Source organism: Gossypium raimondii, chromosome 5 (genome assembly GCF_025698545.1).
Source record: "Gossypium raimondii isolate GPD5lz chromosome 5, ASM2569854v1, whole genome shotgun sequence".
NCBI classification, from domain to species: Eukaryota; Viridiplantae; Streptophyta; class Magnoliopsida; order Malvales; family Malvaceae; genus Gossypium; species Gossypium raimondii.
Genome location: NC_068569.1, coordinates 15,789,480 through 15,815,029, shown reverse-complemented (window position 1 = coordinate 15,815,029; position 25,550 = coordinate 15,789,480). Strand labels below are relative to the sequence as shown.

The 25,550-nt window shown below is 33.3% G+C and overlaps 4 protein-coding genes and 1 long non-coding RNA gene across 6 annotated transcripts; 2 read left to right on the top strand and 3 right to left on the bottom strand.

The window, feature by feature from the left end:
• Window positions 1-1,417: 1,417 nt before the first annotated feature.
• Window positions 1,418-5,807, bottom strand: LOC105771437 (respiratory burst oxidase homolog protein D). The gene is made up of 12 exons (XM_012592906.2): window positions 5,015-5,807; window positions 4,772-4,931; window positions 4,636-4,684; window positions 4,384-4,497; window positions 3,866-4,291; window positions 3,359-3,745; window positions 3,171-3,266; window positions 2,933-3,048; window positions 2,743-2,845; window positions 2,583-2,644; window positions 1,939-2,477; window positions 1,418-1,843 (listed from the first exon to the last, which is right to left on the bottom strand). Exons 1-12 carry the CDS (start codon window positions 5,661-5,663, stop codon window positions 1,734-1,736), a joined length of 2,811 nt encoding a protein of 936 aa, XP_012448360.1. The 5' UTR covers window positions 5,664-5,807; the 3' UTR covers window positions 1,418-1,733.
• An 8,423-nt stretch (window positions 5,808-14,230) lies between these two features.
• On the bottom strand, window positions 14,231-17,776 carry LOC105769082 (uncharacterized protein At1g01500). The gene is made up of 3 exons (XM_012589484.2): window positions 17,569-17,776; window positions 16,175-16,981; window positions 14,231-14,768 (listed from the first exon to the last, which is right to left on the bottom strand). Exons 2-3 carry the CDS (start codon window positions 16,880-16,882, stop codon window positions 14,535-14,537), a joined length of 942 nt encoding a protein of 313 aa, XP_012444938.1. The 5' UTR covers window positions 16,883-16,981; window positions 17,569-17,776; the 3' UTR covers window positions 14,231-14,534.
• An 868-nt stretch (window positions 17,777-18,644) lies between these two features.
• Window positions 18,645-20,591, top strand: LOC105769083 (phosphopantothenoylcysteine decarboxylase). 2 transcript variants are annotated; one of them, XM_012589488.2, is made up of 3 exons: window positions 18,645-18,960; window positions 19,275-19,622; window positions 20,056-20,591. In XM_012589488.2, exons 2-3 carry the CDS (start codon window positions 19,278-19,280, stop codon window positions 20,335-20,337), a joined length of 627 nt encoding a protein of 208 aa, XP_012444942.1. In that variant the 5' UTR covers window positions 18,645-18,960; window positions 19,275-19,277; the 3' UTR covers window positions 20,338-20,591. The 2 variants fall into 2 exon arrangements, with proteins under 2 accessions (XP_012444942.1, XP_012444941.1); XM_012589487.2 differs by having other exon boundaries at window positions 18,648-18,960; window positions 19,265-19,622.
• Window positions 20,592-21,434: 843 nt separating this feature from the next.
• Window positions 21,435-22,514, top strand: LOC105769081 (conglutin beta 1). The gene has a single exon (XM_012589483.2). The coding sequence runs from the start codon at window positions 21,768-21,770 to the stop codon at window positions 22,233-22,235; it is 468 nt and encodes a 155-aa protein (XP_012444937.1). The 5' UTR covers window positions 21,435-21,767; the 3' UTR covers window positions 22,236-22,514.
• Window positions 22,515-24,345: 1,831 nt separating this feature from the next.
• LOC128032006 (uncharacterized) lies at window positions 24,346-25,509 on the bottom strand. Its single transcript, XR_008196079.1, has 2 exons — window positions 24,819-25,509; window positions 24,346-24,727 (listed from the first exon to the last, which is right to left on the bottom strand). It is a non-coding gene; the product is annotated as an uncharacterized LOC128032006 (long non-coding RNA).
• Between the last annotated feature and the right edge of the window lie 41 nt (window positions 25,510-25,550).

Sequence of the window (25,550 nt, the reverse complement as noted above, 5' to 3'; positions counted from 1 at the left end):
CTTAAAAAAGTATGATTTAAATTATAATGTTGAAATTTTATTTTATTTTATAAACTAAATTATTATTATGGTTTTTCTTTGATATTTTTAGGGTAAAATATTAAAATAGTTACTTTTGTTTGTCTCAGGTTATATTTTAATCACTTAAATTTGAAATGTTATGTTTTAGTCACTTACGTTATCGTGTTGTAAAATTTTAGTCACTGAGCTGTTAATTGTCGTTAACGATGTAACGGTAAGCTCACGTGGCCCGTTAAATCATCATTTCAAACATAAATTTTAGGTTAAATTATACAATTGGTCCCCCATATTTTTTCATTTTGAGCAATTTAATTTAATTTTTTTCTTTTCTTTATTTTCCATTCTCTTCTGACTCTCCCTCTGTTTTCATCCCTTCTCTATCTCTTTTATGTTATTTTAACTTTTTTTTTTCTTTTATGTTCCCTTTTCCCTTCCCTATATTCCAATGGCGGTTTCAAGAGTTGTCTCAAATGATTTTTGTGCAACCAGGCCTTTAAATCCATCATATGGCTAAAAGCTACACATTAGCAAGTAACCTTTAGTTGACTGTTTGACATAATCTGAAGATGCCTCATGTTTGAAATCTCATTTCTTTGAATTAATTATGTGGAAAATAGAGATGGAGAAGTGAGAAGCATAAGAGAATGAAAAATATAGAAAAAGAGAAAGGAAGTTAAAAGAACATAAAAGAAAAAAATTAAATTGCTCAAAACGAAAAAATATGGGGACCAATTATATAATTTAACTTAAATTTTTTGTTTGAAATGATGATTTAACGTGTCACGCCAGCTTACAGTTATACCGTTAATGGTAATTAACGGCTCAGTGACTAAAATATTACAACACGATAATGTAAATGACTAAAACGTAACATTTCAAACATAAGTGACTAAAATGTAACTTGAAATAAACAAAAGTGACTATTCTCATAGTTTGCCCATATTTTTATATAACTTTAATATTATAAAAATAAATGAGATGATGTAAATGATGTAATTTTAGTCTATCATATAAGCATCTTCTTCTTTTTTAATCTAAAAATATAATATGGTGGCATTTTAGTCAAAACAAACAAAATCAAAAGTGACTCACGCAACTAATAACGGCTCAACATCCAATTCGTAGTAGATTTGTGCACCACAAAAGGTGGCCGATTGCCAATTGCCAATTGCCATATACATCATTACATCCTCATAATAGCCACTTTTTTACTTTAGCCATTTACGTTACGGGATTCTGCGACTTTGGATTTCAATCTGGTTTTTATATTTTCTAAAGTTTGGAGAATCGATGGATACTTGAAAACTGCGTAATAATAGTTGATTAGTATGATTTAAGTGGCAGCCATTGAGAAAAGGTAGTAGTAATGATCAAAATTCTAACAACGAAGTTGTTGACAAACAATAAAGTACTTTCCCACTCCAAAAACATGACTTTGATTACATATATAGAGGCGGTTCAATTGTTACAATAATTCTCAGTGTGCTAGAGAAATGTAACTCTAACCAAATTTTCTATATTCAACAAGAATAAGGCCATTTTCATGAATGCGTGAATTTCAAATAAAAAAGAAGCAGCAAAATACCATATATATATATATATATATATATATTTCTGAAAGCTATATCCACTTAAATTTATTAAATCATATACAAAACCTTAAAAACAATTTAACTTTGAAAAAATAAAAGAAAACACGAGTCTGGATTTTGTTAAAAGTTCTCTTTGTGAAAATCAAACTTTGTGCCTGTCTTGTGAGAGAAATCCAAAGCTAATTGTCTTAGCTCTTTGGTTAGTGCGGGTGCCCCACAGTAGAAAACACCTGCATCATTGAATTCATCCATGGGAAAACAATGTTTTAGTAAAGATGGGTATAGATTAGAAAAAAGGATGGTTAGGTGAAAAGCGAAAGCTGACCAATTCTTGCGCCTTGATGATGTAGAGCGATGTTCTTGTAGACTTGACGCCAATTCGGCTTGGCAAAGTGGGATTTGACCCTTGTTCCCGACACCACGTCCACACCGTTCTTGGCATGGTGCAATGATTGAAGCATGGTTATGAGGGCCGACCTGGCGTCTCCTTCCTCATACACGCTGGTGCAGTAGTTATGGAGCTCGATCACCCGCTGCTCGTCCATCTCCGCTACTTCGTTCATTATCCCTTTGAACCACTCGAACGACCCTTGTTCCCTTGTTACCCAATAGAAGTAGGCTTTCCTTGTTTTGAACCCTTTGTTGTTCTTGTTCTTGTTCTTGTTGTAGTTCCCGTTCTCCAAGCCTGACCCTGGAAACGAATCCTCTTCCATTTCTTCCATTTTCATGTTGTTGATGATGTCCTTCACGATGCTGATCATTGGGGTGGCACCGATTCCGAGCCCCACTAGGAGGACCACGTCATATTTCTTATAGTCTTGCGCGGGAGCACCGTATGGACCGTCGATCAAAATCTTAGGGAAGCTGTAGATCAGTGAATGCAACATAAAGCAATTCAGTATTAACACATTAGACGTTATTAATGTTGGTTCCTTCAATGACTTGAATACGAGGATGAGGAAATCTTACCTTGTATTGGTTCCTTCTGCCCTAAGCAATCCACTTTTCCCAGCAGGTGGAGGCTGACAGACCTGTTTATTATCCAAATCCAATACGAGCAAAAACTGATAAGGCATTTGATTTCAGATTCAAGTTTTAACGTCATAGGAGAGTAGGAACATTAACCAACCTCAGAGAAAACAGTTTTGAGCTGCCTTGTCCAATCACCCAGAGTTCGAATATGAACGCTGAGGTAGTCATCTCCTGGTGCTGAAGTGATGGAGAATGGATGCCTGGACTTGCAGATGGTTCGCTCGGTTAAACTAAATGGTAGACTTGAAGCAAAGCGAGGAATGGAACAAGGATCGAAATGTACATACCACTCAAATGAGGAGACTGCAGAGCAGTTGACAAACATGTATTGCCCGCTTTTGTATTTGAATCCTTGGGGCTTTGACATGTGCAGTGACAATACGTTTCCAGGATATACAGCAACCTTCCATATTTGTCAAGAAAACAAAACAGCATATCAGTATGTTTCAAAAGAAATGTGGACACTTTCAGTGCAATTGGCTGCAAATGTTGGATACTTGAAGCATATAGTATAGGCTTCTATACCTTCAGAATTTTAACCGCCTTGATACTGGATCTGAAAGCTCGAATCAACCTTTCGCAAGCATAAAGTGTGGTTGGCACTGCTAGATACATCCATGTCTGTAATTAAGGTACAAAGATTGACCACTGTCAATGCATGTACTAATGAAGGGAATCGAAATGAGAAGAAGAACAAAGAAGAAAAAGCATACCGTTTTCTGATACCATTTCTTGGTGAGGTAAAGGTAAATACCATGAACAATGAGGAGAGAGTAGACAATAACAAAAAGGTGATGAGAATACCAAAATGCATTGAATCCAGTGAGCTTCTTAAGGAACTTGGGAAGGTTGAGCTTGCTGCGCCTGAACCATGGAGTAGCAAGTGTGAAAGCTATGGCCATTAGCACCACCATTATAATACCTGTTATACCTTCAACTCCCTTCAAAAACCACCAATAGTTTGGAGGTTGCTCTTCCCCAAAGAAAGGTTCCATGGGTTCATATTCTTCTTCAGTGGCATGAAGAAGCCTTGGAAAATCACAAGCTAAATGAGCAATTCCGTGTAGGGCTACCCCAATGCTGATTCCAACAGCAATAACCTGAATATTACATTACATTAGAAAAGAACGATTGGATTTCAGATTTCAAAGTTGAAATAGAACTGTCACAATTCCAAAAGGCAACAAAGTTAAAAGACTTGCATTAATAGTATCACTGACCTTGTGGAAATTCAAGTTGTCATCAAAGGGAACAACAGCGCCCAATTTAGTCTTGTTTCTAAGCCAAGTGATGGTGTTTCTGCACACCGGTAATAAAATCAAAGCCATGTTGAATTTAAGAGTCTCTGCACCTCCTTTAGCAACACAAACACAGTAGCCCATCACATCAAAAACGGCCTTGTTCCGGTACTGTACGAACTTATAAGCGAACAAGCCTCCCATAATGCTAAGCCACAGCATCATAACCGAGATCCTTTGCCAGTTATCAATTATAAAGTACTTAGTCTTGTGATACCACCTTTTTAATGGGTTGTTCTCTTGAGTAGGTTTCAGTTTCTGGCTTAACATTTGACTCAGAATACGGCTATCGCCTACCCTCATGGATTGGTTCGGAGCTTGCAATAGGAGAGTTTCCAGGTTGTGAATCTGTTCAGTGCCAAAAACCAATAACCATTAGGAAATAAAAATAGCTGAATATAAAAGCAAGCAAGATAGATTTGTCTTTAGGGTATTTTTACCATGATGTATCCAGCATTATCTGGATCCAATTCTTCCATGATCAAAGCTGCAAATTCTTCAGCCTGTTTCTGAATGTTTGAAAGTCTGTTTGCAGAAGCACTGAGACTGATAATCTACAATATGAAATGCATACAGTTAGAATTTTTCTTTTTAAAATGACAAAATATTCAAAAAGTTACTTATTGTGAACAAAAATTGTCATTTCTAGTTAGTTGAATGAGGTCGGCATGACCAAGTACGTAGACTCCTACCTCCTTGACTTCCTCTTCGGTGATCCTTCCGTCAGCATCTTTGTCCACCCTGCATAATTACAAATTACATTTAAGAACAAATTCACGTGGTAAAAATTCAATTCATTTTTGAAAGAATGGAGAAAATTAGCTTTACATGTCAAAGAAAGTTTGGAGTCTAGAATCAAAGCTTTCGTCAGAAATCTGGTCCCAGAACTGTTTGAGTTGTATTTTATAGATGGAGTCACCAGTTACATTGTGCCTCCTAGCTAGTGCTTGAAACAGCTCACCGGCAAATTCTTTAGACTGGTTCATCCCTGTGTTTGAAAGACGAAGAAAGTTTTGTAAAGCTTTAGAATTGATGGTCCTTATGTGATATTTGGGTCATGAAAATACGAACCAATGCATTCGGCGAATTGGGAGCGGTGAAGGAGGCCATTAGTAGAGGCAGTTAAATCATCGAATCGTTTCTCGACCGAGGACCATCCATTTCCAGAGGCCCCTGTTTTTGTAGTGATGAACTTGAGTCCTTTCAAGGCATGAGCTGCAGCAGATTTGTTTCTATCGAATCTCCCGCCTGCATTAGAAGATCGTCTCGAAACTGCACGTTTCAGTTCCTGAGAAAACTGCTTGATTCGAGCCGACGTGTTCCTCAACAGATAGGAACGAAAAGAAGCCGACTTGTTCTCTAGAGTTCGCTTAGCTAACAACGATAACTCAGGGTCTTCGTGGCCTCCATCGGCACCTTGAACTCTGTGAACCGCAATGGAGTCGTCGAGGATATCAAGGGTGATTTCGACGTAGTCATCATCGCCAGCAGCAGCAACGGCCGAAGAATCGAAACTAGCGAAACTGCCCGCGGAGTTAGCCTTGGACATGGTGATTTCGGGTGGAAGATTGAACGTTGCACTCTTTTTGGAAGCTCTTTTGCTGGAAACAATGCCACCACCTACCCCTAATGGTCCACTAAACGTCGCCCTTTCGCTGGCTATGCTTTCTGTATCGGAATTGGTCTCCGAGTACCCTCCTCTCCAATCTTCATTCTTCATTTTTTTCTGGTGTTATTGAACCAAAGGGTGGGAATTGTCAACTTCAGATTTACAGACAAAGGGTTCAAAGTTGGTTCCTTTTGCACTAAATTGACCAATCAAAAGATTTGGAGATTCCGAAAAGAAATGAAATGAAAAGGAAGATTTTTCTGAAGTTCGTTTTGGTTTTTGAAAGAGAGCAAAGAGCTTCGTTCCATATAAATAGTAGACACAGTCTCTCAAGGGAAAAAAACACACACTTGTACGCAAATGCAATGAGAAACTCAACAGGAAGTCATCTTCTAGGCGCCGGTCAAAGTCAAACGCCGTTTCACACCCCATATTTATTTATTTATTATTTATTAGGGTGATCCATTAAATCCAAAACCGATTAAAATGAAAAAAAAGTATTATTTGGATTATTTAGAATATACAACTCAAATTCCTTTTTGGATAACTTAGAATCCCATATCTTGATTTTCACTTTAAGTACACTTTTTCATTTGTTCGATTAAAATCAGCAGGTTAGCCAAAGTCTGATATGTTTGGATTATTGAGTTCAGTAATTCAATTGTAAAAGTAACAATGATTATAATTTATTCAAAAAAGTAATTATAATAATGTTTTACTTTATAATAACATTTTGGTGTGTTTGATTTTTCTGTTCCTTTTGTATCTAAATAAAAGCATAAAGCAATGGAAACCTCATAAAGTTTAAGTACGACAAAAAAAAAAACATTAAGAAGTTTCTATTTGGTTTGATACGATTATTTATATACATCTTCCTTTATTATTTGGCTTAGGCTTGATGATTATTTAATATGAAGTCTTGAGATTTTTTATTACAATTTGAAGTTGTTTAAATCAATTAAACAAAAACATGAAAACAAGATTCCAAATAACCATCCTTATATCCAAGAAAGAAAAGCCCGAAAATAAGAGTAGGTTTGGTTGAAGGTAATTATTAGAACCAATTTTTCTTTTATTCACCCCCAAATAATTTGAAAAAAATGTAAAATTTTCTTTCATGGGTTTGCCCACCTTCTCAGTTCTCACACACTATGGTTTTATTTAGTTGTGATTTTCATAAACATTTTTAATTTTAAAGTTGTGTTAAATAAATAACTTTTTGTTTCTTGAGCCAAAAACACTTCCAAAAATTAATTTACTTTTTTATTCCTCCATTTTTCTTCTCCCAAAACACATTGTACTTCCATTTTCTTTTCTTTTCTCTTTCAAAGTTAAAATTCTCTGGTTCTTTTAATCTAATGTAATTTGTATAATATAATATAGTAATATACAATATCTTTTAATTTATATAATATAATTTTTAAAAGATTTAAAAGTTATATTTAATAACAAGTTATAATAAATTATTTTTATATGCTTGTTAAAATATCATAATATTAATTCATTTGAACATTATTTAAATGCATATTTGTTACTTTATAATATCATGTCTATCATGTCTAAAATGGACATTTTATTTCTCGAAGGTATTTTTGACAATAATGTTAAACACTTAAACCTTAAACTAAACTTTTTAAAATATTTCGAAAAAACACTTTTCAAAATCAATACTAAACCTCGATGAAAAGCTTGAAGATTTTGGTTTCCTTTTATGCTAAATCACTGATGCGTAGTTATGGATTGAATTTTAAGGAATATGAATTTATGTTTAGGGACATTTACTTTAAAAGTGACACAATGATTGATTTAAACTAAATGGTTGCTATCTTTCACAAGTAACATAATTTGTTTCATTACATTTTGGTATAACATGAGTTACACCATTACCAAGTAATGAATGGAAATAGAAAAATATTTTTTTCATTTTTATCTCTCCTACCAAACACACCTATGGAAAAAAATTATGTTTTTCATCCTTCTAGTTTTCTATCCTTCAATCTTTCATCCTTCCAATTTTCTTTCCTCTCGATCAAATAAAGACTAAGAATGTTTGGGTAAGAAATTTGAAGGAGAAAATTTATTTCTATCAAAATTTTCAAATGCCAAAACTGAATTTCCTTATTTGAATAAAAATGATAAAATTTTCAAAAGTTTTAAAAGATCTTAAAAAGTAATTTTGAGTAGCTCAGTTTCTCTATTTAAATTCCACTTAAAAATAAGTAAAAAATTCCACTTAAAATTAGTTTTCAAAATTCTTTTATTTTAATAGATATGATCCTACTATAAAATAAAATATAAACTTCAAAATGCAATTATATTTTATTTAATTACAATATATGTTTTATATTTAATATTATTAAAATATTTTTATATTTTATCAATATAATTATATTCATAGTGTTTATTTTTACATATATTTATTTTTAGTAATATTATTTTATAATTATTTTTAAATTTATGAAATTTCAATAACCTATTTTTATTAAAATATTTAATCCAAACAAAATAGATGCATTTTTAAGTTTTCTGAAATTTTGTAATCCCTCACCTTAAATTTCAAGACTTGAAAATAACACCTTTTAATATAAAGTTATCCTATTTAGACTATAACTCTTATAAAACATAAAACAAATAAATATTTTATTTTGATTCACATTAACATTGGTGCCAATATTGAAGAATACATTAACTTTGACCAATTTGGTAAGAATATTATGTATATGATCGTATTCTTTGTGAAACAGAATTACCTGTTTGGACATGGCAATCACATTATGCTTTTTTGAACATCAAGAAAAAACATTCGAGTCAAGATGAAAGGAAAATTTCGAACCGTTTTTTCTTATCTTAATATTATTTCTCTAATCATTATCTGTATATCCAACAAGTTGAGCATGAACAAATAATTTTACCATTATGTGTGCATTTATATATCTTAAAATGTATTTGATTGCATTAATTATACAAGTTGAGATTGTGAGGATACGACTTGCAAGCTCACGGGAGAAGTATTAGTATTGTGCGAAATATTAATTATGTAAATTGCATCCGCGGGAAATCGGATCATCAACCAATGCTTAAATGCCTTACCTTTGTGTACTTGATACAACCCCTTTGAGTTCTTCTCAAAATACACAAGACAAAACCCCTCTCGAAAACAATATGGAAGAAAGAATCAGACATTTCTTAGCAAATACTCACCTCCAATACAAACAATGTCTGGTCTAGTGGCTATTAAGTATAGCAAATCTTCTATCGATGATCGAATTAACCAAATCACCACTGCCATTTTTATCAAGTTTCCTTCGTATGCCTGTTTAGCCTTAGTTGAGTGTGTTTAAAGCAGTTTCTGCTTGAATCACAGCTTATTCATTTGTTTGGATTGTAAAGTTCAGCACAGTTGAAACTTTCCTCAACGCACTGCGAATTGATTTAATAAATAATTATAACATGACTGAAATTATATAGATAAATTGAAGACATGCGAATTCATGAGCAAAACATTAGCATTTCTTATGCGATAAAAATCATAGTTTATTTTTTTAATTTAAGTTCATTATAATGTAATATTTTTATATGAGTAAGTATTTTTTTAATTCAAAATGTCACATTAATAAATTTAACATTTTAACAACTAGACTTAAATTTTTAAATTTTAAAATGTAAAAATAAATATTTAAATTTACAAAAATATAAAGACTTAAAACATATTTTAATTTTCAAAATCATACTCTACAATCTAATATAAAAATAAAATTAATCTAACACCATAATATCAAAGTTTAGATTTTAATTTCATCATAATTCAAAGTTTTCCATTTCGCCCAAACTCATTTAGACATAAACCCTATCCGACCAAATACACGGAATGCATGCAAGTACGTGTGAATGTACACAAGTGGCAACGTCTGAAAAAAGATTGAGCAAAAAAAGAAAAAAACAAATTTTAAAGTAAGGTAAAGAAATACACGTGCGTAAATACAAGGGAGTTGAGGGATGACTTGGGCCACGCCTTGATCCAAAAAGTCATTAGTGTTTTGGAATCGTCCAGTATTTGATCTTTTTGGTCAACTTTATTTGATTTATTTCGTTAGTTGGGTTCGTGTCAACAACGCCGCTGGCACAGGCTAAGCACTTTGCCGTTACCTCTCGCATTTCACTGCGCTGAAATTTGAAAACGCTCATCGATTGTTTTTGTGTGCCGCGTTGTACGCGTTACGACCCGAGCGAACGGATCCTAACATGGTCTTTCATGAATAATTTTTGGATTGAAAAGAGGGGACTTGAAGTTGGTATTTAATTTCTTACTTATTTAAAATTAAAAAATTATAATAGTGAATATTAGATGCAACGATAAAGTATATTATATTTATATAAAAATTTCTCTAAAAACAATATCATTAAAAATATAATCATGAACTCTTTGTTAAATTGTAAAATAAACAATATTAATGGAGACCTTCTTTTGTTCCTTGCATAAGGCAGTTTAAAATTTTAATTTTTGAATTAAATATATTTATATTTTATTTTGAAAGAAGACACTTTGATTTAATTGGATTCCATATAAGGGTGATCTTTTCATGTTATGGTCTTTTCCTTAAATAGAGGGTTAAAAGTTACAGGTCTCACTCATTTCAGTTTTTCAAGAAAAGAAATCGTACAATTTCAAATTGGGGACAGGACAACTAAATCAAAATTTCAAAGGTTTTTTTCTTATTTACTATTTGTTTATATTCATTCCAAATATTTATAATTTTTAAAAATTATTTATTTTAATTTTATATATTTTTAATTTAGTACTCAAATTTGACCTTTTTTTTCCAATGAACTATCTACGTTTTTTTTGGTCTAATCTTATATATGTATTTAACAAATGTTATATATTTTGATAACCAAATGCAACAATGTTAATTTTATAATGTTTAATTCAGGTTTGAGAGTTGATTTGATAAAAGTTAGTTGCTAATATTATTAGGTTTAAATTTTCATGATTTTTAATAGAATAAATTTAGTGTTTTAAGTGTGAATTTGTTTAATTTGTCAAATACGATTCGATGAATGTAATTTAATTGAGTTTTAGGATCGATTAGATGAAAGTTAATTGCTAATATTATTATCTAATTATGATTTTATCAAATCAACTCTAAAACTCAAGTTAAATACTAAAAAGTTAACATATTATCTTTAGGTACCAAAATATATAACTATTTTCAAATACAAGTATCACATTTGACAAAAAAACATAAATACTACATTAAAAAGTGTCAAATCAAATACCAAATTATGCCTTAAGCCTTATAAAAATAAATAAATATATATATATATATATAATTGCTAATTAAACTTGAACAAATTTTATAATTTGTCTTAGTTGATTCCATGTGAGAAAAATATATATAATTATTTTTATAAATTTTAAATATTTTTAGATATTTTTTTAAATGTCAAGTGTCATAATGAGGGTTGCCGTGTGTTGTCATATTATTAATTGTCAATTCCATGTTAGCACATTTTAACGATGTTACTACAATAGTACCATAGTGTGACTAAATTGAAGTTTAGGTATCAGTCATATAAAAAAATGTATCGATTAAATACAAGTAACCAAGTTTAAGAGGCAAAATATATACGATTAATCCTCTCTATAATAGCTACACACTATAACAACCTTTAAATATAACAATCACGTTTCTAGTAAAATAGATTTTTATGTTTTATTTTAACCTTCTATAATAATTTTCCACTTATAATAGCAACATACATAGTTTTAAAGTACATTCTTTATTAATTTTGTCTAAAATTTTAAGTAAAATTATATCTATTTCATATAAACAAGCCTATTAATTATAATTTATTAAACAAAATGATATTAATTAAAATGTTATTTCAATAAAATATTTAAATTTTATTTGAAAAAATCTATTAATCATAAATAAAAATAATATTCAATGAGTGGAATTAAATATGTCAGTTCAATAAATTATTAAGTTTCCTAATTAAATATTCTACTATGAATTTGAAGCATTATAAATTTATAAATTGATTACTTTAATTTAATAACTCGTGATAAATTAATTATTTTAATTTGATAACTCATCTTGATTAATTGATCTTGCTATATTTATGAACTTCATAATTAATCATGTGAAATGATGTAAAATAAAATATGCATAAAGCAATAATGCATGCACCTATAATATGTCTTTTAATTTTCCTAATTTGATTATTACTTTCTCTTCTATTTTTTCTTAACCTAATTCTCACTTTTTTATTTGATGGAAATTTACAATGTGAATTATATGGTAGACCTACAACAATTCTCCCTGTAACAACAAGTTATAGACGTATAACAATCACCTTTCTATAACAATCAAAATCTTGATAGACAAATTGGATTGTTATAGATTCTCCCCCTGGCTCCCGGCTCCCGGTCAATTGGTGTTTGCATGTTAATAATAAGAATAACCAATACACATTAAATGGCTAAATGTTCAAATCAAGACTTAACTTTTTAAGGGTTATTCATATAAAGATCAAACATTTTAAAATAGTCATATAAAGCTCAAAAAGTGCACAAATAAGAATTTTATGCACTTTCGGTCTAGTTGTAGTAAAATTAGGTGGATGTTGACTTATTTAGAATAGAATGCATGATAGAGAATCAAATATTACATAATAAAAAATAAAACATAAAAATATAATTTAAAACTTGATATACGACACTTGAAAAACCCATTATTTGAACACTTTCAAAATATTTAATCATTATTTGACTATTTTGAAATATTTGACATGTATATAATCATTTTGAAAAGTTTAACCCTTAGATAAACCACCTCTAAAAATTTAAATATTTAACTCACATCAAATACCAAAATGCAGGCAAAATTAAAACCAAGCTAAGAAAAATATATTGTTTTGAGCCTCCATTTTAGCCAATGAATCTACAAATATATTGAAAACATTTTTTTTAACAAACTCACAATATGACACTATTGTTGGAATCCGATTACATCGGTCGATCGGATAAAAATTGATTAGGGACTAATGTAGGGAGAGATTGAATCGGTTGACCTGAGCTAAAAGATTAGTTAAATTAGTGATTGAATTAACGGTTAAATCAGCTTAATTATTTTTAATTTTTAATTTTTATAAATTTTTAATAATTTATTTGATAAAACTAAAAAATAATAGTCTAACCAATTCAATCATCAATCTAATTTTAAAATCTGACTGTCACACAAACCACTAATAAATAATTTTTACAATTTTAATATAAGATAAACACCTATAATCATCAAACCAATTACAGGGCTGTTAAAACTTAAAAGAACTATTTTTGGTGGACAGGCATTTTGAAATTTGTTCTGATACGTGCAAGTACAAATTTAAAACCTTACGCTTTTCTAAACAACCTTAAGCCTATGGCTAATACGGGTTGGGGGAACTCTGGGAATTTTAGTAGTTTAGAAACTGACGAAGAAAAAAACAAACTGAATCCAAATATGTTATTAAAATATTTAAATATTTAAATTTGATTGAATTTTAGTTTTATTGGCATTGGTATTGTTGTCAATGTAGGAGTTCGTGGGTTCGAGAGTGTTAAAGCGCATTTATCCTTCTAGTTTAGGGGTTGGAGAATGGTTATGAGTACTTCTAGATATTTGTATAAAATAATGGATTTGAATGATTGATATCTAAGAGTTTATGTTTGCACACAATTTGAACATCTACAAATTTTTGGTATTTTCATGTCTATTTAATGGCTTATATTTGAGGTTCGTAGTTGCCCCTCCTAATAATATTGTTTTCAAGATTCGAATTTGCATCTCCTCTGAAGAAAAAGGCTAAATTCTCAAATAGGACTTAATCTTTTAAGAGTTGCTCATATAAGGGTCAAACGTTTTAAAATGCTTATATAAGAGCCAACTTTTATAAAAAAAAATTAAATAATGATTTTTCACGCACTTCAACTCGATTTGAGTAAAAATAGGTGAATTCTAATGTATTTATAGGAAAGTTGAATCAAATATTGCTTAAAAATAATAAAACATAATTTGAGACCTAATATACGACATTTGAGAAGCTTTTATTTAAGCAAAGTTTGACTCTTATTTTAAGTATTTTCAAAAAGCTTTAACCCTTATTTAAGCACTTTTGTAAAAATTAAGCATTTATAGGAACATTTTGAAAAATTTAACAGCAACCCCTAGAAGATTGGGTCACAATTTGAGCATTTAACCTACAAAAATTCATAACTAAAATTTTCTAGTTTATCCAAGTATTCATTCACATATATATTTTCCGGAAATCCTTTTGGGTATCTTTTATATCTAATTATCTATACAAATGTTGACGTAATGGAATTAAATACTTTTAAGTAACATACGGGTTTTTCCATCAGTGCACGTAAGTAGGGCTAAAGCTTATCTAAACCAGAAGATTTCAGCATTCCAATTAAATTTCCTCATAACTATCACCCTAATTATCTGATATCACAACCATGAGTTATGAATTTATTTATATATAATTTCATTTAATATCTTTATTAATAAAAATATAAATATATTTGGAAATTTTATTTTAAATAATATTTTATTTTCAAGTAATAATATCAAAAAATAACAATGAAATAAATGTATAACAATCCCTCCAAAATTGTGACAAACAAACCAACCTTGTACAAAAACTAAGTATACTTTTTTTTTTTTTTACCATGAAAACAGAAGACACACCAGTTGCCTCAAAAGCAGAGTTATATACAGGGAAATACAAGTCATACAGGCTTTAACATGTAATACCTAAACAATCATTTACTTCCAAATAGCAGTAATAAAACTATCTAAAAAACTAATTGCAAAGCAGCGCGGGGAACTACTCAGTCAAAATCTGTACTGAATGATGCATCCTTGTATACAAGATGGCGTTAATGCTTTTGGATCTCAACAAAGCAGGCTGTAATACCGATTGAGATGCAAGGACTCAGATAAGCCGCCTTTTGAAGCTTCGAGTGGTAGCTTGGTAAGTACGAACCAACAAGCCAACTCCTATGCCGACGCCAAGACAAACACCAAGACCGATCCCTACACCAACCCTTACACCTGCATTGAACCATGAGAGCTCACCATCTTCGCCATCCATGTACTCTGTCCTCCTCCAGAAAATATTACTGTAGTCTTCTTCGTTTGGTGGTTTGTAGTTTCTGTATTCTGAAAACTATAAAAACGGAAAGTAACATGAAAAGTTAGAGATGAGTGAAATGTGTCGCATGAAAGAAAACAAACTATCGAAATAAAAAACTTGAATTTAACAGGAATGTTAATTTTAAGGATTTGTCCCGAGGCTTTCTCGTCTCTCCATCTCAAACATATACTACACACAGGTAAAAAGGCAAAGCTTTATGATCCTCGCTAAGAATCAGATCTTAGAGGATGAAGTGAAAGCCTGAACTGATTCAGCAGATATCCAATCCTGACGGTGTGAGAATATTCTAGTTTGCCAAAGACCAAACCTTATACCATCGAAACTAAGAGTGGCATTATACCAAGAAATCGAATGACATAAAGATAACGATAACCGATCCAAGAGATGCCAAAGAAGAAAACAACTAATACAAGTACATAAAGTTTTACATAAAAGAGGGTTCAACACATGAGTTTCCCCGCGATATGAGTTGCCTTCAAAGAGGAAGAGATCTCTACTGTATAAGGTGAGTTAAAACAGCAGGCAATAACGGAGGTCTACAAAATATTAGGTCATGCTCAAACAAAATATTTGAGAAAATATGGTAGTATGTTTAGATGCTTCAACCAGTTTTTTGGTAGCAAGAGTTCAGTATATCCATTCATGTAATAGGAAGTTTTGTGCAAAGTACCAAGCCTAAAGATCAACAGCAACTTTTCTGACGCTGGTCTGATACAGGTTCGCAAAACAATTCCAAATTAAATGTGTTGATTCAAAGACAACATTCAGCTTATAAGCAAGATAAAGTAAACAACATTGACCCTCGATTGGCTAGCAAGTTGATACTTAATCAAATACTTGGATTGCAATGCACTCTATAACACAGCATTTGCTTTGAGAGAAGAGAATGGGGTACCCCCCAAAAAACAAAATGGCAAGAAACGGCCAGGAAAAGTGGCCTCTACATGAAACCAAACCAGTATGGCTCTAGTGGGCCTATAGCTGTCACGATTGGCAGACCAATTATATTGGAAAGTACACAAGAGAAAAGGAAAGGGGGTATATCCTAATCCCATACTTGTCCATACACTGATGACACATATAGGATAAAGATTCTGTTTCCAATCCATTTCAAATCTTGCAAGTATGAACCATATTGCAAAAAGAAACATGTTTGGGAACAGGAAGCACATTTGCAGCCACAACAAGGAGGAAGGAAACTAACAGAAAATAAAAGAAAACTTAATGACTTTTAAATCACAGTAATTTGTCAGGATTAGCCATCCTTAATTATACAGAATATGAGCTGCTAAAATGGTAAGATTAACAATGCAGCACCAAAGCATGGCTCAAAGACAGTATACCTTAAAACTAGTCCGCTAAAGAGAACAGAAAAGATAAGAACTGGAATTTTAATAGTGAAATATCAGGTATGTTACCTGCATATCAAGTTCAGGTGACATATCTTTCTGGCATTCAGTGCTCTCGTATTCCGGGATTGCATCTAACGTTCCCTTCCGATTATGCTTCTTCCGGTAATTAAGTTGCAATGTTTTGGTCAAGATGATTGGTTTCCCAGAAAAGCAACCCGCAACATAAACCTCAATGGTTGGTGGTGATAATTTGGGAGAAGAAATGAGCTTTCCCTTCAGGAAACTGCTGCCAGATGTGATATTTGATTCACAATTCATACTCCATTGTTTCACGTTATTTTTCGATTCCCCAATGAAGCCATTACTACTAGACATTTCCAAAATACCAGAGAGAATGAGATCCTTTTTATCAAACACCTCAAATTTCACACTTCCTGTCAGCCTAACATTATCTGTGCTCACAAAGGTGACTTCTTCCGATCTCTTATCTACACGATCCCTTCTAAGGAGTATAGAGACCCCATCAGAGTATATGCTGCTTCTAATGCCATTAACTTCCAAAAGGGTGTCAGGGTCTAAGGGGATATGATTGAGAGTCAGAAACTCGGGGGTTGAATCATCAACCTGAAAATTGCTGACTCTAACATAGAAGACTCTCACATCAAACCAAAGTAATGATAATCCGGTACAGGGTTGGAATGGCAAGTACCGAATATTCCGAAGGTCGGGATCTGCTACTTTACCATTTTCTGGTGTTTCACAAAAACCTTCCATGATTGAGGAGCTTAATCCTCACTGAACCCCTCCAACATCAATTAGAATCAGAACAGCCAAAGAACCATAGAAAATGGTATTTGAAATGCCTGTAAAAACCTGTTATAACAAATTGAGATTAATGCCAGTCAGATAATCACAAGGAATAAGCCATCAGAATCAGCTAGGTCGAAATTACGGGAGAGAGAAGGGTATAGGAACAGAGCATATATGAGAAAAATCCAAGGGAGATCTTGATAAGAGGTTTCCAAGTCAAAATCTAAATAAATGCCTAAACCACAAAAAAATTAGGAACAAAGACCCTTGAAATATGGAGGAAAAACAATAACAGAAAAAAAAAAAAAAGAAGAAGCATAAGCAGTCAAACAAGTAGTTAACTCCTTGCCATAAAAAGAAGATGAGTTTCCAACTTTACAATATGATATGATCATCGCTAATACAGATCAGGGAAAAGTCTAGATTTTTTTTCCTTCGAAAATATACACAATTAATTGTTAAGTAATCCCAAAGTGATAAAAAAAGTTTCAGATTGCACAAAAAAGAAAAAAAAATAAACTTTCAATTAGCTTACTTGAAATTTCCATAGAACAACAAAAGAATTAAGACAACCAAGTGGGAATTTAAAACAAAGGTCAACTTAAAAATAATAATATTCATCATTTGGAAATTGAAATAAAAGTACCCACCACCACCAGCAGCTTCCCCAGGGGATCCTACAGATAAGCAAACCAGGGGTCAGCTTTCTCTTATCTCCAAGTTTGGAATGATAGCAAGCAAGAGGATCTAATTGAAGCCCTTATTTCAGTTTTTAACTATCTTCCTCTCCTTGAAAGAGAAAATTAATTACAAAAAACCTTTTAAGAAGCAAAAATAACCAGGCACATGACAATTAACAAATATTAAACACACACGTCACACAACCAGCCAAATTATGAAAATATCAGTTTCTCTAGAAATATAGAGCACCACAAAATGTGAAAAGGAACTTCCTTACCAAGGAAATAATCTTTACCAGGAAAATCTTCCATCCACAAAAATTCTAACTTGGGGAAATGTATAAATTGTCTTCTATTAATCGAAAAAAAAAAATCTACTTTGCTAGTCACTAACTATTGACCTCTAAAATCGCTTTCAACCTCTAAGATTACCGCTTTTGATTTCCTAAATAAAAATTGTGGATAAGCACATATACAAAGACTACGAAGGCCCAAAGTCTCCAAATATACAAGAAACTTCTAGCCTTACATTATATATACTGCTACAGTGTTAATTGAAATGACTTGTCCCAATAATCTTAAAATTGAATGGGTGATGGGACTTTTAGATGACTAATCTTATTTATGATTTTTCTCTACGAGTAAATTTGTCAAATGGTTGAATATACTGAGAGAGATGGGTTACCTCTGTGACTTACGCTACCTATGTATTATAATATGTATATCGATTACCTTATCCGATTAGCACCCCCAGATTATTACATTTTACGAGGCCGGTGCCGTTTGAAAGGGATGTTCTGCATTGTCCCTGCCTTGCCTCGCTTTGATGATTGACTGAGGGGCAATCAGCAGCTATGTCAACGTGGCGGTCGCCTGTTGCGCCATGAAAGCATTAGCATTTAGATGTTAGTCTCGTCGGACTTATTGGGCCTTCCTACTTTGAACTTGTACAAAGAAGCCTTTTAACGTATTAAAAACCCCAAAGGAGAAGCTTCGGTTTAGTAAGAGAAGCCCAATTCTTGAAACCAAGAGACCAAAAACCAAATACCCATTGTCACCTTTAGTGCTGGTGAGAAAAAAAGAGAGGGCAGAGCAACGGAGGAAATCCCCTTTTTTGTGCAGTGGAAGTAAAAATTACCTACCATTAGAAAAGGAGAAGGATTGGTAAAGTATTGCAGCGCTCCGTAAAGGCATTTTGGTATAGCAAGTAGCAGCAATTCATCAAAAGGCAGCATTTCTTTTTGCACCAGGGGCCCTTTAAAAAGCTCAACTCTCGCGCTTCTTTGCGTTTCAAATCTCTCTGCAAGTCGCAAGGACATCTGAAGCAGAAAGCCCAGATTCCTCTCTAATCTTAGATTCCAGGTAAGCATCTCGTTTTTCTACGCAATGCGAAAGCTCTGCAACTCCCACGGTCCTGCTTACTTCATATTTAATCTCGAATTTTTCTCTAGCGTAATTGATCTGTATCATGAAATTTTGAAGTGGGTTTTGGGTTTCAAATTCTTAGTGGGGGAAGTTCCTTTCTTTTGGGGATGGATTTGGGGTTTTACTTCCGATTTATTGTGGTGGCTGTACTTCCTTTTTTCTGGGATTAATTAACTGATAGTTGAAAGTAGAAAGAAGGCTGACAGTTTTGAAAGGTGTAATCAAGGTTATTCTTGCTTAGATTTGCATAGGTTATGGCGTATCCTGAGCCTCAAGGTGCAGATAGGGAGATGGTTAAGGTCAATCCTACCCCAAGAAAACCCCGGGTTTTACTCGCTGCCAGTGGAAGTGTAGCTGCCATAAAGTTTGGGAATCTCTGCCATTGTTTCTCTGAATGGGCAGAAGTAAAAGCAGTTGCCACGAAAGCTTCTTTGCATTTCATTGACAGAGCATCACTTCCTAAGGATCTAAAGCTTTACACTGATGAGGAGGAATGGTCTAGTTGGGGGAAAATAGGTGACAGTGTGCTTCACATTGAGCTTCGTCGATGGGCTGATATTATGGTCATTGCCCCATTGTCAGCAAACACACTTGGCAAGGTAATCTTATTTGCCCGTATTTTGGTATATATTTGTTCCTCTTTTCTTGTACATTGTATTAATTGTTGAAGGGACGCTCAACATTCATTATATGTGCATGTCAATGTAAAGAGAACTGAAAATGCGTTGAGACTTGGGACTAGTATCCCTAAAAGTCACCTAATTTTGAGCGATTAAGGTGTGTTTTATGTAGCTGTAAAAAAGATCCAAGTACTTATTTTATGCTTTATGTCAATTATATTTTTGGTTGACCATGAGTTTATAATTTATGCTAAGCATTCATGTACCTGAAGATTTTTTTTCCTGCTGTCATATGCTTTTGATATTACCCTTTTCGTGAGCTGGTTTGTTGCTTAAATGATCTTATTGCACGATGCAATTGCAACTCTTCTCTTAAGCCTTTTTATTATTTTCCTAATATATGCTGATGCAGATTGCTGGAGGATTATGTGACAATTTGTTAACTTGTGTCGTACGAGCATGGGACTACAGCAAGCCAATGTTTGTTGCACCAGCTATGAACACTTTCATGTGGAGCAACCCTTTCACAGAAAAGCATCTCATGACAATTGATGAGCTTGGTATTTCTCTCATTCCCCCTGTCTCCAAAAGACTAGCTTGTGGGGACTATGGAAACGGCGCAATGGCAGAACCTTCTCTAATCCACTCGACTGTAAGATTATTCTTGGAGTCACGACCTCAACCAAGTGACTGAAGACTATTTATTCGCCATGAATTATAAATACTATATTAGTTGTATGGTAGCCCAGTTGACTCTAGGTTGGGTGTATGTCTATTGGCTGTCTAACAAGCTTATTGTACATTTATAGTTGCATTTCCGAGTTTGCTTAACTTTGCATATCATGAGGAGTGGTCTTTGAATACTGCTGAAAATTTGATCCTGTAAGCTGATGATACTGATGAGAGTTGGCAGAATTGTAGTAGATTAATTATTGTTTGTGCCTTCAATTTGCCATAATTAACATCTTTAGCTGGCCCTGAACCACAATGATTAACTACAGTGGGAGGGTTAAATGTTTATGAATCTCAACTGGGGTATATTGCTGGAGGGCTCCATGGCCGTATAGCGACACAAGTTGTCAGACTGAGACACTGGGTCTGACTTCTGAGTCATTGTACTGTACACTCCAACCCTTTAACAACGTTAAAGGCAAAACCCAAACCACCCTTATTTTATAAACGAGAATTGATGATCACAAGTCACAACACACTGGTTTCAAACCCGTAGTCATTATTTAACCACGGTTATCTTGGCAATTCCTCTAAAGTCATAATGTATTGGTATTGATTCGGTTAAAATTTTTTAAAAATTACAAAAAAAAATAAAAATTTTGGTTTAACTGTTAGTTTATTCGGTTCGTATCGATTTTTAATTTAATTTATTTAAAATCATATTTCAAATTAATTTTCAGTCTAACTACTTTGATCGAACGAGGATTCAAACAGCAATTTATTCATTTTATTCATTTTATGGGTACAAAATTTTATTTCCACCAATACTCGGTTATACGAGAGAAACAATTCTTCTTGTCAAAAAAGAAAAAAGAATGGATATACACAAACAATTCTAATCGTTTTAGCCATGGTTAGTATAGCCACTTCATTTTGCTTCATTTTCTTAGTTTTTGAACTATCCATGTTGAGCAAAATCAAAAAGAAAATTTATGAGGGTGCATGGGAAAGGGTTAGCTTTCGACCATATTTTCTCCTGCTTGTCTTTTCTTTTGGTGCAAAAGAAAAGCATATATATGCGCACACACGCATATATTGGGATGGATGGATAGGGTTGGTAGATAAAGAAAAGGAAAGTAAATTTAATGGCTTTTTTAGCTTTGTTTATTCTTTTGCAAATAGAAGCAGTTACTATTGATATTGGTATTTGGTAGTAGATTGTATAGTATATAGAATAGAAACTAAAAAAAAGAAGAGATTTGTATTAATGGGGTTTCCAGAATCTTGATATTGGTCAAAGATATTGGTCCAGTTGCTTTAAGGTGTTGTATAAAAAATAATACACCTAGGGGGCATATTTGAATGAATTAATTTTGGATTCAAAAAACAGAAAGCTTCAAACATTAAAAAAATATAGTAAAATAAAAACAAGTCATAGAAGATTTGATATTGATGGTTTATTTCTGGGTCGTTGAACGAAAGCTAATTGATAAGGAAAGATTGATGGGTAAGAAGAAGAAGCCTCAAAAGACAAAGGAACTTTCAGTAGCAATAGCTGAGGCTTCATCAACTGGTAAAGAGGTCCCTCAACAACAGTCTCAGCAGCCTCTCACTCCAAGAAAGAGAGGTAGACCACGAAAGACTGTTGAGAAAACTGAAACTGAAGAAAAAAAAGAAGAGGAAGCAGCTGAAGTTACTGAGACCCAATCAAAGCAACTAAGTATTACTGAGGAACATCATCAAAAAGTTGAAGAAGAAGATGAAGAGCAACAAGAGCAAAAGCCACAACCAAAAGCAGAGGCAGAGGCAGAATCAGCTTCGATGGGAGGCATGAAGAAAGGAGAGGAGCAATCAGTGGCACCTAAGCAGCCTCCAACAAGGAGAACGAGAAGAAAAAGTAAACCAAGAAAGAGCAGCTAAAATTGCTTCAATTTGCCTTTATAAAATCTGGTAAAATCCATTTTCTTCTTCTTCTTCGTCTTCTTCTTCTTTACTACATATATGGTAGCTCCAAGAAAGGAAGATTTTAAAATGAATTTAGCTTGCCATGCTTGAGTAGGATGAAGATGAAGCTTCCAGCTTTTATGATGAAAACTTCTTGGTTTCATCAAATTTGTTGCTTTATCAGTTTATCCGTTTCAAATGTAAACACAGAAAAGCATAATACAAAGGGCCTTGCTTTTTCTTTTCCTTTCTTAATTGCAGTATTTGGGCTCTCTTAACCATCTTTTTCCCATAAATTTTTCTGTATAAACAAAACATAGCTTGGAGGTACCAGAGATGGTTTTTATTCTTATACCATTGCATGAACTTTATAGCAGATTAGGGTTGTTACAACTATTACTATTACGTATTTTTCTTGTTAAACTGTTTCTTTTCATTCTGATTATTATTATTTTAATTGACTGTATTCTTTTCCTTTGTTATTGGACTTAATTACTTAAACAAAGGAAAAGAAAGCCTAGCTAGTAGCTACTGTATTAATCATATTGGAAGTTGAAGAAACTTGGAGCCAAGAAAAGAAAGGGATTTGCTTAGTTAACTCTATAATGTAGGAATTTTAATGTTTGGTGACATTGAATGAGGGGGTAAAGTTGAAAGCTGAAAGCAGAATTAAATTCTGAAGGTGGGGAAGATACGAGGCACTTTGCTGGTGCTGGTGCCGGTGCCGGTGCCGGTGCCAGTGCCAGTGCCAGCTCTGCTTTATAAATCATAATTGCAGTGAACAAGAAAGTAACTAGAGACTGCTGCCAACACATTAGCACCTGATATCAACAACACAGCCACAGCAACTCAATGCGCAGCAGGCAAATCTCTTTTATTGCTGTGTTCTTTCTTTACCACGAAAACTTGAGTGGCAAGTGATTCCCGAATGATATAAAGGCGCGTGAGAGTTTTATTTTAATTTGAGACACTAGTGATTGACAAAAGTCAAAACAGTTGGCTAGTTATTGCAAGAAACAGTTTTTCTAAGTAGCCGCAGCAAGAAGTGAAGAGGTTTGCCATTTGCCACACCCAGACGCGCTCTTGCCAGTAGGACCCTCCTTATCTGTACCCTCTGCATAGCTTTTGACAAGTTGTTTGAGTAAATAAATAATCCCCACCCGAAAATCTCAAGCAACACTACTGTTTGATTGAAGTTGCCCAATTTTCTTTTATCTCTATCTTTATTATTGTCTGTAAATGCAAAAACCCAAAGCCTGAGTTGAGAAACTGAGATGTCACTGTTTTTACAACAGAAAGATATATATTAGAAGTTAACTAGCAAGTAGTATATTATAGTGCGGTAGATGTTGCACAGCGCAGAGGACTGAGCTTGTCATCCAACACCAATCTTGCTGTCATCCAACTACACGTTTCAATGATTTGATTTAACATTTTCAGGGCCACATTTGCCAATCTGGTTTCTTGTATATACATCTCAATCAAAGATTTATACACATGCATTGTGAAAGTCCGACTCTTTGAGCGCAAGGAGTGCTTTTAGAAAGAAAACATTCCCTGATTCAACCTTGATAAACAAAGAAGTGGCTTTTAATACACTGTAATCTGTATTCGTCTTTTACCAAATAATGTGACTGGAAAATGACCATTTAGCCATTTTTATGCTTAGGGAAGTTAAATTTAAAAAACATAAGTCGAAGTCCGACAAAAGGAACAAAACATTAGGTTTAAATAAGAACTGATGGGGACATTTCTGAGTAGGAAAATGTCCCCACCTCTCAAATGTAAGATAAATTTGTAGGTTAATTAGTCTGCTGCTGAGTACTGTCCAGTCAAATTGTCTATCATACAAGGCCTCAATTTCTTCTGAAAATGATGTTTTTTTTTCCGTTGGCAACTGGTTATTATGTTGCCATTTTCAAAGGTCGGTTCTAAAAATGTTTGAACCCAAAGCATCCGCAGAAACCAGACAATTGTTCAATTAATACATGCCCTATTCTTGGAATCAAATTTAAGAAATGGATTTTGCGCTCCAAAGTTAAATTTAATTCATATAACTATAAATGTAAAATCTAACCACTTGAGATTTGAAACTCTAACCTCATTTGTACTAAAAACACATAATTGAGCCACTTACATCATGAGCTCTACAACTAAAATGGCTGAAGTTAAAATTGTTTTCAGAGAATATGACTACAATAAAGCTACAGGCAATCAGACTTTTTATCCGTAAGCATAGCCACATAAAGCAAAACTGTAAAAATGCAAAGAAAATGATAACCCGAAATGGATTATGCTGCCCGATACTGATATAATTCTGAATTACTTAACTTTTTCACTTTTGATGTCACTTTTTTCCTGTACCAGGATTGATTGGGATAATATCTACTTTCCTCGGCTCCATAGATGGCCCAGGATGGAGTGAGAGCCATATAATCCTCGCTGTTGAAAGGTCTTCCTGAAGCCACCTGAACCATCAGTGAGAAACGACGTTTAAAACCAAGAAAAAAGGATGACTCCAGATACACTCCAAAAGACGATACTGATGCCGTTACTAACCATGTATACAATAGGACATTGACCTTGACCTTTCTGGTTTTTGACAGGACACTGCATGAGTGTGCATGTTCACATAAACCCTCATACTCCCCTTCACTTTTAAGACTCAATGCCTCTGAGAAAACCTTCACATTAGAATGCCATGACACATTCTGCACCGTTAACTTTGATGTGGCAGAACTGTAAAAAAGATCATCATGACTGAGCAAAAGACTTCCGATCCACAGTATGTCTTGATTTCAACAAAACTAGGCTTCCCAATGCTTTTTACATCTACATCTTCTCTATTCCACCCTTTCACGACAGTCAAGCGATATACAGTTTGTTGTTGCTTTTCTTTGAGAGCTGTCAAGGAATCCTAAAAAAACAGATGTTAGCAATAAGAAAACAGTAACGCCATGCCAGCCAAAGAAAAATCATCAAAAATGGCTGTTAGAAAGATGTTTCAAATTGAGATTTAAGGCAACTGCCAATATTTCCTCCATAGCATGGTAAGTTCCAGATCAAATCAATATGAATTCAAGTTTGAAGAGGACGTTCGTTCCACAGTCCCCATGTAAATGTTTGAGCTCAAGTTTCTAAGCTTTCAAGAATGAAATACTAACAATGAATCTTTCCCAGAAGTCCCCAAAGAGTGGCCTATCAATTGCCTTCGAGCTATCTTTTGTTGCAGCATCTACATTCACATATAACTGCACAAGCCAAATAAGTTGACTAGGTTAATCAAGAGCA

Excerpts from the sequence above, each read along its gene's own strand:
- LOC105769082 (XM_012589484.2), bottom strand. The coding sequence starts at position 16,882 with ATGGAAGGTTTTTGTGAAACACCAGAAAATGGTAAAGTAGCAGATCCC. Across the intron at positions 14,769-16,174 it reads CACCTGAACTTGATATGCAG|TTTTCAGAATACAGAAACTA; the intron begins GTAACATACCTG and ends CCGTTTTTATAG.
- LOC105769081 (XM_012589483.2), top strand. The coding sequence starts at position 21,768 with ATGGTTTATTTCTGGGTCGTTGAACGAAAGCTAATTGATAAGGAAAGA.
- LOC105771437 (XM_012592906.2), bottom strand. The coding sequence starts at position 5,663 with ATGAAGAATGAAGATTGGAGAGGAGGGTACTCGGAGACCAATTCCGAT. Across the intron at positions 4,292-4,383 it reads ATAATGCTGGATACATCATG|ATTCACAACCTGGAAACTCT; the intron begins GTAAAAATACCC and ends GGCACTGAACAG. Across the intron at positions 3,267-3,358 it reads AGAAATGGTATCAGAAAACG|ACATGGATGTATCTAGCAGT; the intron begins GTATGCTTTTTC and ends CCTTAATTACAG.
- LOC105769083 (XM_012589488.2), top strand. The coding sequence starts at position 19,278 with ATGGCGTATCCTGAGCCTCAAGGTGCAGATAGGGAGATGGTTAAGGTC. Across the intron at positions 19,623-20,055 it reads CAGCAAACACACTTGGCAAG|ATTGCTGGAGGATTATGTGA; the intron begins GTAATCTTATTT and ends ATGCTGATGCAG.